This window comes from Sorex araneus, chromosome 6 (assembly GCF_027595985.1).
Source record: "Sorex araneus isolate mSorAra2 chromosome 6, mSorAra2.pri, whole genome shotgun sequence".
NCBI classification, from domain to species: domain Eukaryota; kingdom Metazoa; phylum Chordata; class Mammalia; order Eulipotyphla; family Soricidae; genus Sorex; species Sorex araneus.
In genome coordinates, this window is record NC_073307.1 from 111,823,863 (window position 1) to 111,837,755 (window position 13,893).

General features: G+C 46.4%; 1 protein-coding gene across 1 annotated transcript; it reads left to right on the forward strand.

Annotated features, from left to right (window-relative positions):
* The first annotated feature begins 11,271 nt into the window (after window positions 1–11,271).
* ADM (adrenomedullin) lies at window positions 11,272–13,601 on the forward strand. The gene is made up of 4 exons (XM_004613662.2): window positions 11,272–11,388; window positions 11,822–11,940; window positions 12,142–12,291; window positions 12,569–13,601. The coding sequence occupies exons 2-4, from the start codon at window positions 11,843–11,845 to the stop codon at window positions 12,852–12,854; spliced, it is 534 nt and encodes a 177-aa protein (XP_004613719.2). The 5' UTR covers window positions 11,272–11,388; window positions 11,822–11,842; the 3' UTR covers window positions 12,855–13,601.
* Window positions 13,602–13,893: the final 292 nt, after the last annotated feature.

A 13,893-nucleotide genomic window follows, 5' to 3' on the forward strand; every position in this document is an offset into this window, starting at 1 on the left:
TCAAATTTAACTGTTTTAATCCTAAAGTCAAATGCTGTGTGCTTTAAGCATCGTCCATTTATTTGGCTGCCAGATCATTTGCAAATAAATCTTTGGTAATACAGGGAATTAACATGTACCAAGCAAATTATAAAAAGCACTATTTGTTTATATAGGCACATGAACATATTTAGCAGATACTGGAGCTATGCTTTACTTCTTGGTGAACAACTGCCAGTCAGCTGAAACCGATAAGTCCTGACAAGGCAGCCTGGTTTTTAGCAAGTCTGAGGTTTTCTCAAGGGAAGACCATCTCTTGAGAAAACCACCATCACCTTTCACCAAAGAGCAAGGGAGTAAGGCAAGTCCAGATTTGTTTTACAAAAAGCTGGCAGAAATGCGGGGGAGGAGAAAATGCAACACAAGTATGATATATACACAGCAAATGCCTTTTTTTCACGCTTTAGAAGACAAGAAGGAGCCAATTACTATGGAGCAGAAATTATCAGCTCTCTACTTCTAACATCAGCGGTCATGAGTGAGTGGTTAATCTGTACAGACATTTCAAGTGCTTCCTGTGGTTAGCCACTATAGTTCAGAAAAGCGGTATGAGAGTTAGGCTTCACCAGACATCTGCAGGCAGAGCTGGGGCCCTACAAATAGTCTGTACTAATCACCATCAAAGGACACTGCAGCATGGTAGAAAATTCACTGATCCATTGTCACATCTCCATTCATTCAGTCATATAAGAAAAAAATGTTTTTTCTTTTAGGGTCATGCCCAGCGATGCTCAGAGGTTATTCCTGGCTCTGCACTCAGTAATTACTCCTGGTGGTGCTTGGAGGACCATATGGCATGCCAGGGATCAAACCCGGGTCAGCCGTGTGCAAGGCAAATGACCTACCCACTGTGCTATTGCTCCGACCCCCTATCTAAGAAAATTTCAATCTTTGACATCTATCTCCCAGAAGAGAGCAATGCAGAATCTCACACAGCAGAGCCTGGCAAGCTACCCCTGGCATATTCAATATGCCAAAAACAGTAACAATAATGGGCCTCATTACCCTGAATTTGACAGGAATGAATGGCACCTGCTCGAGCAAATTGATGAGCAACAGAAGGACAGTGACAGTGACATCTATCTCATTTTCAGCATCACACTCATTACTCAGTCCTATTGATCTCACTTCTCACACTCCTCTCTATCACTCCACTACCTGAACCACAATCATTTCCCATCTGACTATAGCAATTGTTTCCTAACTAGTTTCCTTCCTCCATTGGTGGCTTCAAACTTTCCACACAGGTAAAACCTACAGATCGCAAGAGGACTACAGACTCTGACTTCAGACTAAATTTGACTAACAAATTCATTATTTTTAAAAGTTTGTATTAAGACACTATGATTTACAAAGTTGTTCATAATAGAGTTGTTTCAACCATACAATGTTCTAACACCAGCTCTGCCTCCAGTGTCCCTCTCCCTCCACCGGTGTCCCTACATTCCTTCCAGCCTGCCCTGTTGGCAGGCATATAACAAATTTATTTCATAGTATTTGCTCTAAAATACTTAAAAGAATGGCAGATGGAATTATCAGAAAACAATCAATAAGTTAACTAGTGATTATTTGCTAAGTGATTTTAACATACACAAACAAAACATTAATTCATTATTGACAACGAATAATTTTTTTTTTTTGCTTTTTAGGTCATACCTGGCTCTGCACAGAGGTTACTCCTGGCTCTGCACTCAGGAATCACTCCTGGCGGTACTCAGGGGACCATATGGGATGCTGGGAATCGAACCCAGGTTGGCCGAGTGCAAGGCAAATGCTCTACCCGCTGTGCTATTGCTCCAGCCCTGACAACGAATAAAATTTTTTTAAAAAGAAAATGCATAAAATCCCTTACCAAGCTAGGAATAAGCATATCTTTCTTAAACTAGTAGAAGGCAACAATATGCACCATTAGTGAGTGCAATACTCAAGGTTGAGAAGTTCGTCCTGTCCTTTTGAGAAGTTCTTTCCATACCTCTTACAAAATAAGCTTCAAGGCTATGAATTCCTAAACTGTTGCCTGTCGATGGAGTTCTGTATCTATCATTCCTTCAAATCTGAATGGTAATCCAGCTTATAGGGTACTCTTGGTGAGGAATTTATTTCATTGAGTTTTTGTACTATATCCCTCCATTCTCTTCTGGTTCACAGTTTCATTTGATAGATCTGCTGTACCTCTCTTGGATTTTCTTTGTGTTCTTCTTTTGATCTTGCTGCTCTCAGTACTGTCTCTAACTTTGGATTTTGTCATTTTGAGTTCAGTTTGTCTTGGAGTTTCTCAAGTTGAGACTACTTTTGCTGGGACCCTTTGGGCCTCTTGGATCTTGGTGCCTGTGTTCATCAACTCTGGAAAATTCTTGTCGATAATTTCTTTAGCTATTGTTTCTTCATCACATTTGCCTTCCTGTTCTTCAGGGACTTTGTTGATTTTCATACTGTTCTTCTTGAGCTTATTCTAGAGCTCTCTGATATACTATTTATTTCTTTTTAGACTATTTTCCAGCTTCTGCTCTTTCATAGCAGTTTTCTTCTCATCTTGGAGCTCCTTGATCTTTTGCTTGCCTGCTGTTGAGTTTTTTATATTACATACCATGTTCTTCATTTTTGTCATTTCTGAATATAGTAATGTTTATTTTGACTCATGCTTTCTTGTACCTTGCAGACTACCTATGCCATTGTTTCTTACAGCTCATTAAACATCTTCATCTTGGGGTCACTAAAGACATTGTCTGAGAATTTACTGGTGTTGTTTATGTCTTTGGTGATATTGTTTTCTCTCATTGAGCTTCGTGGGCTCCTGTGAGTTTTTCCCATTAGTTTTCTAGTGTTCTTGCTTTGCTGGTGGCGAGTCTTTGTAATTAAACTCCACAGGAGATACTGAGCAGTTAAGTTAGTGTTGTTCTCTTTCTTCTCTGCCCATTTTCACCAAATGACAGGAAGAATTACTATGAGCAGAATGTAATTTGTTGAGTAGATTTGTTGAGCTGCAGTGTGGGCCTATTTATATGACACAGGTTGGGTGTAGAAGCTGCTGGGAATTTACTGGAAGGGAAAGGTTCTGCCTCCTATTCCAGATTAGGCCCAGTGATGTCAGTCAGAGAAAAGTCTCACTATTTCTGTCTTGGACCTAGATTTGAGTGTAGAAAGATGACTTGAAGATGAATGAGAGAAATTGTAGGGCAGTTGCTTTTTTTTGTATGATTATATAAAGTACTCCCAATATTAGCAGCTATGGTGTCAGTAAGTGCTATCAGTTTGCTTATAGTTTTTTCTTAGATTGCACATTTATTTCATACATAGGATAGTTACATAATTTGTGGAGTCTAATACAAAAGAAAAATATATGACCTTTTGTCCAAAATGTACTAATAATTTCAAATCAGTGATAGGCAGAGCACTAAGCCTAATATGGAACTCTGTGTGAATGAAAAAGTTAGATATCCATGCAAGTCTAAGGGTAAATTATAAAGATTATAGAAAAACTGGAGCCTTCTGAATTTCTCTAGAATGAGATCAGTGCTTCACTTTTATTCATTCTCTACCCTAATTCATTTAACACATCAAGAATTGAGTAAGGATGGAGAAAGCCAGAGATATAGTACAGCATATAAAGCCCTTGTCTTGCATGTGCTCAACCCACATTCAATTTCTGGCACCACATATTGTCACCCAAACCCCACCAGCAGTGATCCCTGAGCACTGCCAGTTGTGGACAAAAAAAAAAGGCAGATATAGTACAGTAGGGAAGGTGCTTGCCTGACCCAGATTCCATCTCCTCACTGGGTAAGGTCCCTAAAGCCACATCTGGAGTTGTCCCTCAGTGCAGTGCCAGGAATAAGCCCTGAGCATTCCAGGTGTGGACCAAAAAAACAAAATAACAGTATTAGCAGACAAAATTATCTTTTACATAAATCTATATGAGGCTAGTGGTGTTGCCTTGTACCTGTGAAGCTCAGAGATCAGACTCCAGCATGCCCCTATATCCACCTCCACAATCCCCAGTGTCCACATGCAGCACCACACACACAACAGCACCTCCTTCTCCACCAGAACAAAATAAAGAATTAAAGCCTACTCCTCTTCCTTTCATCCTTCCCATCTGTTACAAATAAATGTATATTTAGATCAAATCTCTTTGGTTTCAAATCTGTCAGCAAAGTCCCATATTATAAATTAAATATGAACAAAGTCTTGCTGGTCTGGTCTTCAACCACTCTAGACTTCCTTCCCTGGCTCTAATGTTCCAAGTTCTTTTTTTTTTCTTTTTTGGGTCACACCCAGCGATGCTCAGGGGTTACTCCTGGCTCTGCACTCAGGAATTACTTCTGATGGTGCTTGGGGGACCATATGGGATGCCGGGAATCGTACCCAGGTCAGCCGAGTGCAGGGCAAACGCCCTACCCGCTATACTATCACTCTGGCTCCTCTAATGTTTCAAGTTCTTTCTCATCTGTAGGTATTTTTATAACATTTGTTTCATTGGTTTAGTAGAGTGTAAATGTTCATATCTTCTGGAGGTACAGTTACCGTACCAAGTTTATCACTAAAATGCTAACGTCCTTCCACCAAAGTCCATTGGACCCTTCTTGTCAACTCACTGCATACCCCTATACATAAACCTTTACAAACAAACCTTTTCCTCCATTTGCAACATTAGGTCTTTCTAGTCTTGCTTTTCCTTCACAATATTTATCATGGTTTATAATCAATGAACTTATCCTTAGAAAATTTAGTTTATATCTGGCTAATCTGCACAGCATCATAAACTGAATGAAGGCAAGAATGGTGTCACTTAGGCATAGTACTGGACCTATAATAATGCTCAGTAAAAATTTATTGAATGAATGCGTAAGCTTTTAAATTGTTCATGTCTGTATTTGGAATTGCACATTCTCTGGGGACCAGAGAAATAATATAGCAGGTGGTGCTCTTCCCTTGCACATGGCCCAGCCAGATCCAATCCCCAGCACCAGATTCAATCCCTTGGATGACTTTAGGAGTGATCCCTGAATACAGAGCCAGGTGTAGCCCAAATAAAACAAAACACTGCACTGCTGTCCTGTTGCTCATCAATTTGCTTGAGCCATCACCAGTAATCTCTCCATTGTGAGACTTGTTGTTACTGTTTTTGGCATATCAAATATGCCACGGGTAGCTTGCCAGGCTCTGGCGTGCAGACAGGATACTCTTGGTGGATTGCTGGGCTCTCTGAGAGGGACGAAGGAATCAAACCCAGGTCGGCTGTGTGCAAGGCAAACGCCCTACTGGCTGTGCTACCGCTCCAGTGGATACCCATGGCATATTCGATATGCCAAAAACAGTAATAACAAGTCTCTCACAAACCAAAACAAACAAAAAAAGAACTGTCTATTCCTTGGTTCTAATCTATTTTTATAGGCTAGTGATGGATCAAAACCCAAATGGTTTAATCATCATTTTTATAGTCAATTTATTGGCTTATTTGTTTGGTTTTGGTTCACTGGGTTTACTCCTGGTACTGTGTTCACTCAGAGAATCATATGCAATGCTAGCAATGGAACACGGGTCAGCTGTGTTGAGAGGCACATGCCTTAACCCTTGTAACTCTCCGGACCCAATTCATTAATGCCATTAATTATATTGCCAGCACTAAATTTTTCTGGAAGTCATTTCATCTGTTTAGTTGTTAGTTTAACAAGCCTCTTTTTTTTTAGCATCTTCTGTATTCTTTTTCATTCATGGTATAGCAAGTTAAAATTTTAGAGAGTTTGTCTTCTGACTTCATCAGGTATAAGAGCTAATTGTTTCTGCTTCAAATACTGATTTTTATGATTCTCTGAAAAATGCTTTGATCTTAACAGATAAACATCATATCTAATATTATATTTCATAATACTACATATGCCATCATTGTCCTTACCACATTAATGCTACAAAAGCAATGCTTTTTATTCAGTTTATGCATTTTTCACCTAACAAACTACTAACATGATATGCAGTTGATATTTAAATTGGTTTATGTATATGTACAGTTTTAGGGAGAAGGGTCTATAGTTTATTAACTCCTTTAAAAAGTCAGAAATTGCAAGTAAGTGCTCTCAACTTAGTATTATGCTTTATTTTTTGTGAATGACCAAATCCACAAAAGTTATATTCTCTTTATTTTAGCTTTTTGGTCCCATACAGCAATGCTCAGGGGTTACTCATGACTCTACTCAGGAATTACTCCTGGCAGTGCACAAAGGAACATATGGGATGCTAGGGATTGAAGTCAGGTCAGTCACATGCAAGGCAAATGCTGTACCTGCTGTACTATTACTTCAGCCCCAATTATGTTCATTTTAAAAACTAATTTTTGCTGGCTGGAGCAATAGCATAGCGGGTAGGGCATTTGCCTTGCACGCAGCCAACCCAGGTTCGAATCCCAGCATCTCATATGGTCCCCTGAGCACCGCCAGGAGTGGTTCCTGAGTGCAGAGCCAGGAGTGGCCCCTGTGCATCGCCGGGTATGACCCAAAAAGAAAAAAAAAACCCCCAAAAAACTACTTTATGCTATGGCTCCTGAATATTTCTGAAATATTGTTTTCCAGTGAATTTTGTAAACAAACTCTAGCTTAGTGGAGGCATTTTGAGCTATAATAGATGCATTCTAAATTTTCATGTCATACAAAACATCTGAGATAATTATCCAATATACTTAATTACATAGTTTTAGAGTTATTGCTGTTGTTATTTTTGGCAGGAGAAGTACACATAGCGATGCTCAGGGTTTACTCCTTGCTCTGCACTCAGGAATTACTATTGGTAGTGTTCAGGGAACCATATGGGATATGAGGGATCACACCTGGATGGGCAGAATGCAAAGTGAGTGCCTTCTCTGTTGTACTATTGCCCAGCCCCATACTTTTAGTTATTATTATTTATAACATTTTATGTTACTTTTATTAATATCATTAAAATTTTTTTAAATTTTATTGAAGCACCATGAGATCATTACAAGCTTTCATGTTTGGATTACAATCTCACAATGATCAAACACCCATCCCTCCACCAGTGCACATTCCCCACCACCAATATCCCGGGTATACCCCCCTCCTTTCCCACCCTCTTCCTGCCTCCATGGCAGACAATATTCCCCATATTCTCTCTCTACTTTTGGGCATTATGGCTTGCAACACAGACACTGAGAGGTCATCATGTTTGTTTCATTATCTACTTTTGGCATGCATCTCCCATGCCAACTGGTTCCTCCAGCCATCATTTTCTTAGTGATCCTTTCTATATTTTATCTGCCTTCTCCCCTCCCCTCATGAAGCAGTCTTCCAGCTATGGGGCAATCCCCCTGGCCCTTGTATCTACTGTCCTTGGGTGTCAGCCTCAAGTGATGTTATTCTATACTCCACAAATGACTGCAGTCCTTCTATGTCTGTCCCTCTCTTTCTGACTCATTTACTCTCCATGTCTATCCATTTATAAGCAAATTTCATGACTTCATTAATATCATTTTATGAGTTCTCAGAATAACTTGGTTGGGTCATTCCTTCACAAGTGCAACATCCACAATTTAGTTTTGAGAGCAATGAGCCAGTGTTGCTCAGCCTAAACCAGGCATGGGTCTCGGGCTTTTTAGCATGGGTGCCAGAAGCAGTGTGAATAGATCAAATTGAAATATATAACATGTAAATACATAAAGTTAAATTAATAAAAATACATGATGTTGAAAGCTACAAACATTACTAAGACTTAAATTTAGAGCTACAAAGAAGTCAGTTGGGATGTAAAAATGAAATGGAGATTTCATTTGTCATTGTGTCTGTATCTATACTGTCAGGATACATACATGTATTACAGTGCTTTGAGGGTTTATTTACAAGTAGACTTATTAGAAATTCTTGGGGACAAAAGTGACTCTTCATTACCAGGATTTTTTTTTTCTCTTTTTCTCTTTATTCTCTCTTCTTGCCAGGGAGATTTAAAAACCTTCCTTCCTTCCTTCCTTCCTTCCTTCCTTCCTTCCTTCCTTCCTTCCTTCCTTCCTTCCTTCCTTCCTTCTTTCCTTCCTTCCTTCCTTCCTTCTACTCAATATGAATCTATTATCACTGCAGCTTGGATGGATGAAACTCCAAGTTAACAAACCACCAGAAGTAGAACGCCTGCTGAGGCGTTTCCTTTGGCATCAGAACGTTAAACCTAAAACACATTCTAGTTTTCTTTTTTCTTCTTCCTTTAAGAATAAGTAACTTGAGTTTTCACAGGAAGGGGCACAGGGGGAACGGAGTGGGAAATGGCTGCCAAGTTTGGAATTTTCTTAAAATTATTTTCCTACTTATACCCCCAAGACACTTGGAGAATCGTGAGGTGAAAGTTGTAAGTCTCTAACTCCTGTCTCGGGCGTCCCAACTCCACCCCTTTTCGAATACAATGTTCTAGCAAAATCACGAACTGCCAGTCTAACCCTTTACTTAGAAAAAGACTTGGCTGGCTTCTCAGCGGCGGGTCTCAGTGCCAGAGCGACAGGCGCACCTGGGCTGATAAGGAGCTTGCCAAGGCTCTTGGGTGGAAAATCCTGGCACAGCAGCCACGCTGCTGGCGTAGGCACTGGAGACGCGCGAGCGGAGCCCAAACTTCACTCCCGGATTTGCATTGCTTGTTGAAGACACCCGTTCGTCAAAATGAAGTTTGAGCCAAGAGCGTGTCTCAGAATCCTGCAGTAGGGGCGAGAACTCCGCATCTCCACCGTCCCCAACCCTGAAACGTTTCTTAAGGGGAGCAGGAACTCGCCGCAGGGTCCTCTAAAGAGTGAAGCCCCCTGGGGCTGTTAAGAACTGGAAGGAACGAGTCCAGACCATGAACCTTTTCTGGCTGGAACGCCGGCGCCCAGCTGTCCTTGACCTCCCCAGCAGTACTAAGCGCGCTTGGGGGGAAATGAAAGCAAAACCTGTGTTGGCGCGGACCCAGCTGGAAGCTGGCTGCAAAGTAGGTCGCATCCTCAGAGAAGCTAGACAGCCGGGCCCCAGCACCGAGTGAGTGAGAAGAGCCCGGACACGCTAGGATGAAATGAAAGGAAGACATGGGAAATGAGAGATCAGTGAGAAAAACAAAATGAACTGGGCTGGGGAGGCTCCTGGAAGCCAAGTGGAGAGGCTGTTAGTACCTGCTGTCCCTGACGCTCACAGACTAGCTGTTTGGCCAGAGGGCTGTAGTGACTGTCTTATGGCCAGCCAGGCTGCCTGAACTAACTTGTATCAACACTCTGACCCTGGTTGTCCCTGACTCTTTCAAGAACCAGAGTCAGAAATCTGTCGGGGGCCCTGCTGAGGAACTCAGATCTGTTCAGGTGACTCCCTTGGGGAAGAATCCTCAGAACAACTTGGTCGGGTCATTCCTTCCGAGGTGCAATGTTCACGGTTCAGTCCTGAGAGCAAGTGAGCCATTGTTGCTCAGCCCAGACCAGGCAAGGGCCCCAGGCTTTTTTTTTTTTTTGCATGGGTGCCAGGACTATAGTGTGAATAGATCAATTTGGAAACTTAGAGGTCAGCAGGACCATGCTACAGATGAGATAGCTAGAATAGAAATGTGACTTAGCTTCACCCCCTAAGCCCATGTCCTACCTCCACCTGCTCACCCCAACACACACACCAGATTGTCAAAGGGGTCAGGGCTGTCCACAGAGTCCAGGCGGTCCCTGGCCATTTCCCTCTCATTGGTGGCTCTTGGAGTCTGGGTTTTTGACTAGGCAATGGAAGATCAAATGCAAACTGTAGGGATGCCCAGGGAGCTGAGTACCCTCCCCATGATGACCTTCCAAGGGAAATAAGAATGTGCAGTTCAGAAGCATTGATGATGAGTACAAATAGGTGGCAAAGCTGCTTGGTGGTGATTCAGCATGAACAGGCATAAATCTTAGGGCAGATACAAAGAAACTCTTCTCCTCCTAGAGGAGATGATGACCCCAGCCTAGAAACATCTGTACCACACCCTCATGGGCTATGCTTTTCTTATAGGGAGCTTGAGGAGGGAGCTGCTCTGCCTATCACCTTTGCTGTGACTTTTATTAATTTTGGGGCCTCACCTAGTGGTGCAAAGGGTTTACCCCTAGATTTGCACTCAAGCATCACTCTGGCAATGTTCAGGGTACCACAGGGGTTGTTGGGGATCCACCAGGTTGGTCTGTTTAAGGCAAGTGCCCTACCCATTGTACTGTTGCTCTGGCCTCTTTGCTGTGACTGGACAAGCACTTACTTTGGTCTGAATTTCAGTTTGGTGGAAGGAGAAAACTTACCCCTCTCAACCAACTCTGGGGTAAATGCGAGGTGAGGATCAAAGAGACCAGGATGTGGCCCTGTTTCACAAAAACTGTAGAGCGATTAACATACATGAAGCATTAGTGTGCTCCTTGGCAGCAAATCTTCACATTTACAATAGGTGAATGATGGCTCAGAGGGCTGCCAGGCACGCTCTCAGGTTGTAACCTTATAAGGCATAACTGACGTACAAGGGAAGAAAAAAAAAGAGCCAGTTTCCTTGTCCCAATTTTGGTTATTCCTTTATTTCCAAATAGACATGTACATTTTGGAACTTCAGATAACTCCCCCCTCCAAATCCCAATTCTCAAATCAGCCTCTCCAAGCTTTGCCCCTATTGCGAAACGTATCTAGTCCATCCCAGAACCCGAAAGTATCGGCAGTTGGGGGGCGGGGCGGGGGGTGCGCAACAGGCGACCCCCCCATCCGCATCGCCTCGGACCCCGCTGGGCTCTGCTCTGCTCTGTGCTTTCTAATCCGGCGGGTGCGCAGGACTCAGGGGTCGCGGCCGGGTCAGGAGCCAAACCGGTAGGGGGCGCGATTCACATTGGGCCACAATTTGGGAGGTCCAGGGCACCGGCCACGCCGCACCGGTATCCCCACGCTGGCTCTTGCACTTTCGAGTCACGAGACTTCGCACAGACCCCGGGGAAAGACCCCAAGAGGTTGGACGCTCCCTATTTCCACCCTGCTTCTGCCTGAATGCTGCATCCAGAGTCAGGACCGTGGCATTTCCTGCACTAATCTGCAGGAGCTCATCTCTGAGTTATTCGGCCATGAAGGACCCCCACCCCTAAACCCCACATCCACAGGCAAACAAGGCACGCGCCCGAGTGCAAGAACGCGCACGCCCGAGGGAAGAAAGGGAGGGCGCAGTGGCAGCCTAGGCCCCGCCCCCTGTGCTCTTATAAAGTCGAGGAACCCGAGCCTGCCACTCAGTGTTCTTGTGACACTAGGCAGAACAGCTCTGTCCTTGATACCTCGAGTTTCACCGCAGTTTGGGCGTCGGGGCTTTACCGCTGCCAGAGTGACGTCTTCGACTTTCTCTTCCCAGATCTTGACGGAGCAGGTATGCGCTGCTGGCGGGCGGGTTAGGGAGGGGCGGCCTTGGCCAGGCCAGAGACGGGGAGCACTGGGTGAAGGGTCCGACTCATTTTGGAGGGTCCTCTGCCGAGTGCGTTTCCACATCGGGCTCGTGCATAGGGCTGTATGCCAGCGCCCCAGTCCCCTCTCACTGTCTCTGCCCCGTCAATCAAATCCCGAGTGTGGAGCCGGGCACCTCTGGGAGCCTGGTGCTGGGCCGGGTCTATCACCCGGCTGGCGGGTGCAACTGTAGCTGGCGCCTCTCTGCGCCCAGGGGAGATAAGCTTCTAAGTCTGGCGGAGTGCGGGTAGAGCCTGCCCCAGCCCGGGGCACCCCCGCCCGTCTGCAGTATCCCGCCCCGCGGTGCTGCAGGCCAGGGTGCTCACACGGGGCTCCTCTCTTTCTTTCCCCTTCTCCAGGGTCTGCGCGCGGCCGCCGGGATGAAGCTGGTTCCCGTGGCCCTCATGTACCTGGGCTCGTTCGCCTTCCTGGGCGCCGATACCGCGCCGCTCGACGTGGCGACGGAGTTCCGAAAGAAGTGAGTTGCAGGCAGCGCCTTTTCCAATCCGAATTCCCTGAAAGTGGAGGGAAACGGGACGTTGCTGGCTCGGGTAGGGGTGGAGGTGGTGGTAGTGGTGGTGGTGGGTGGGTGGGTGGGTGTGGTGGACGTGAACGCAAACCGGGATGGACTGGGACCTTGCCTGGACGCCAGAGAGTTAAGTCTATTTGTGTTTTCTAGGTGGAATCAATGGGCTCTAAGTCGTGGCAAGAGGGAACTTCGGGCGTCCAGCAGTTACCCCACCGGGCTCGGTGACGTGAAAGCCAGGACGGTGCAGACTCTCCTTCATCCCCTGGACGTGAAGGACGCCTCTGGAAATCCTCAGACCAGGTAACTGCTTGGACAGTTGCCTAAGGGTGGGCGGGAGGCGGCGAGAGGTGGGACGGGGCGGCGGGGCGGCGGGGCGGCGGGGCGGAGAGGTCTCCCTTCTTGGAGACGCAGCCCTGGGGATGGTCAGGGCTCTAGGACAGGCTCAGAAGGCGGTAGCAGTTTCCAGCCCCCTCGGCTTCTAGATGGTTCCGGTTCCCGAGAGGACAGGAGGGGGAGGGGCGGCGCGAATCTGTCTTGCTGGGGGGTGGTCTCACGTTGTCTTCCTTTTTCTCGCCAGCGATCCGGGCGCAGCCCGCCCCCGAGTCAAGCGTTACCAACAGAGGACTCATCTCCAGCGCCCACGGGGCGTTGGCTGTCGCTTCGGGACGTGCACCATGCAGAATCTTGCGCATCGGATTTACCACTTCACCGACAAGGAGAAGGACTTTTCGGCTCCCCCAATTAAAATTAGCCCACAGGGCTACGGGCGCCGACGCCGGCGCGCTCTGCTGGTGGCCGGCCCGACCCGGACTCCGAATCCCTCGGAGGCGGTACGCGAACGCCCGACCTCTCGGAGGCGTTGAGTGCCCGTCACCCTCTGTAGGATTGAGGCGGCGGCGGTAGCAGCGAGCGGTCCCGCATGCATCCCGTTGACACCTCCCGGGGCTGAGGTCTTCCCGGAGCTAAGCCCCTTCCACCGACGGAGATCCTGGCGCAACAGCCCTGGCAGCCACCGGCAGTCCGAGAAGCACCGTCCGGCGGCGGCGAGCCCCGACTTTGCAGGGGGCCCCCCTCTTGCTCCGAGACAAAGTTTCTCGCCCTAATCGAGCCCAGATGCCCCTGGGTGGCTGAAGAATCCGAGGGAATGTCTGCCAGGCTCTCCGAGAGGCCAAGCCGGGAATTCTATGCGGGGATCCCTAGGGTCTCAGCCACTGCTGTGCCCGCCCACAAACTGATTTCTCACGGGGTGTCACCCCACAGGGGCGCAAGCCTCACTATTACTTGAACTTTCCAAAACCTAGCGAGGAAAAGTGCAATTCGTGGTATATAAACAGAGGTAACTATCAATATTTAAGTTTGTTGCTGTCAAGATTTTTTTTTTGGGTAATTTCAAATATAGAGATATTTTTGTACGTTATATATTGTATTATGGGCATTTTAAAGAAGTTGTATTGTCCCTCTCCCCTCTATTTTAATATGTGAATGTCCAGCGAGGTGTAACGTTTGCTGCGTGAAGTGTGTGAGAGTCTGTGAGACTGATTTACCTCTTGTGCAAGAAGGAAACCCCGTGTCTGTCTGTACAATCTACATAAAATGGGTGATATGCGGAATAGAAAACTAATAAACTGTCTCATTGATGATTCATTCTCGGTTCAAGTGTCTTGGGAGGGAAGGTACCCCTGATCCTGGTCTTGGGGGTCCCAGTGCCAGGCGCGGGAAGGTGGCAGACCGGGCAGACGGGGCGGCCCCTCTGGGCGCCGACCGCAGGGCGCAGAGCGCGTGTCCCGCGTGCGGGACAGGGCTGCGCCCAGACGCCCGAGGTCACAGCCTCGCGTGGCAGTCAGGCCGGGCGGGGTAGGGTGAGCCCGAGTGGGGAGAAGAGCCTGGGCTCTGGGTTGCGCA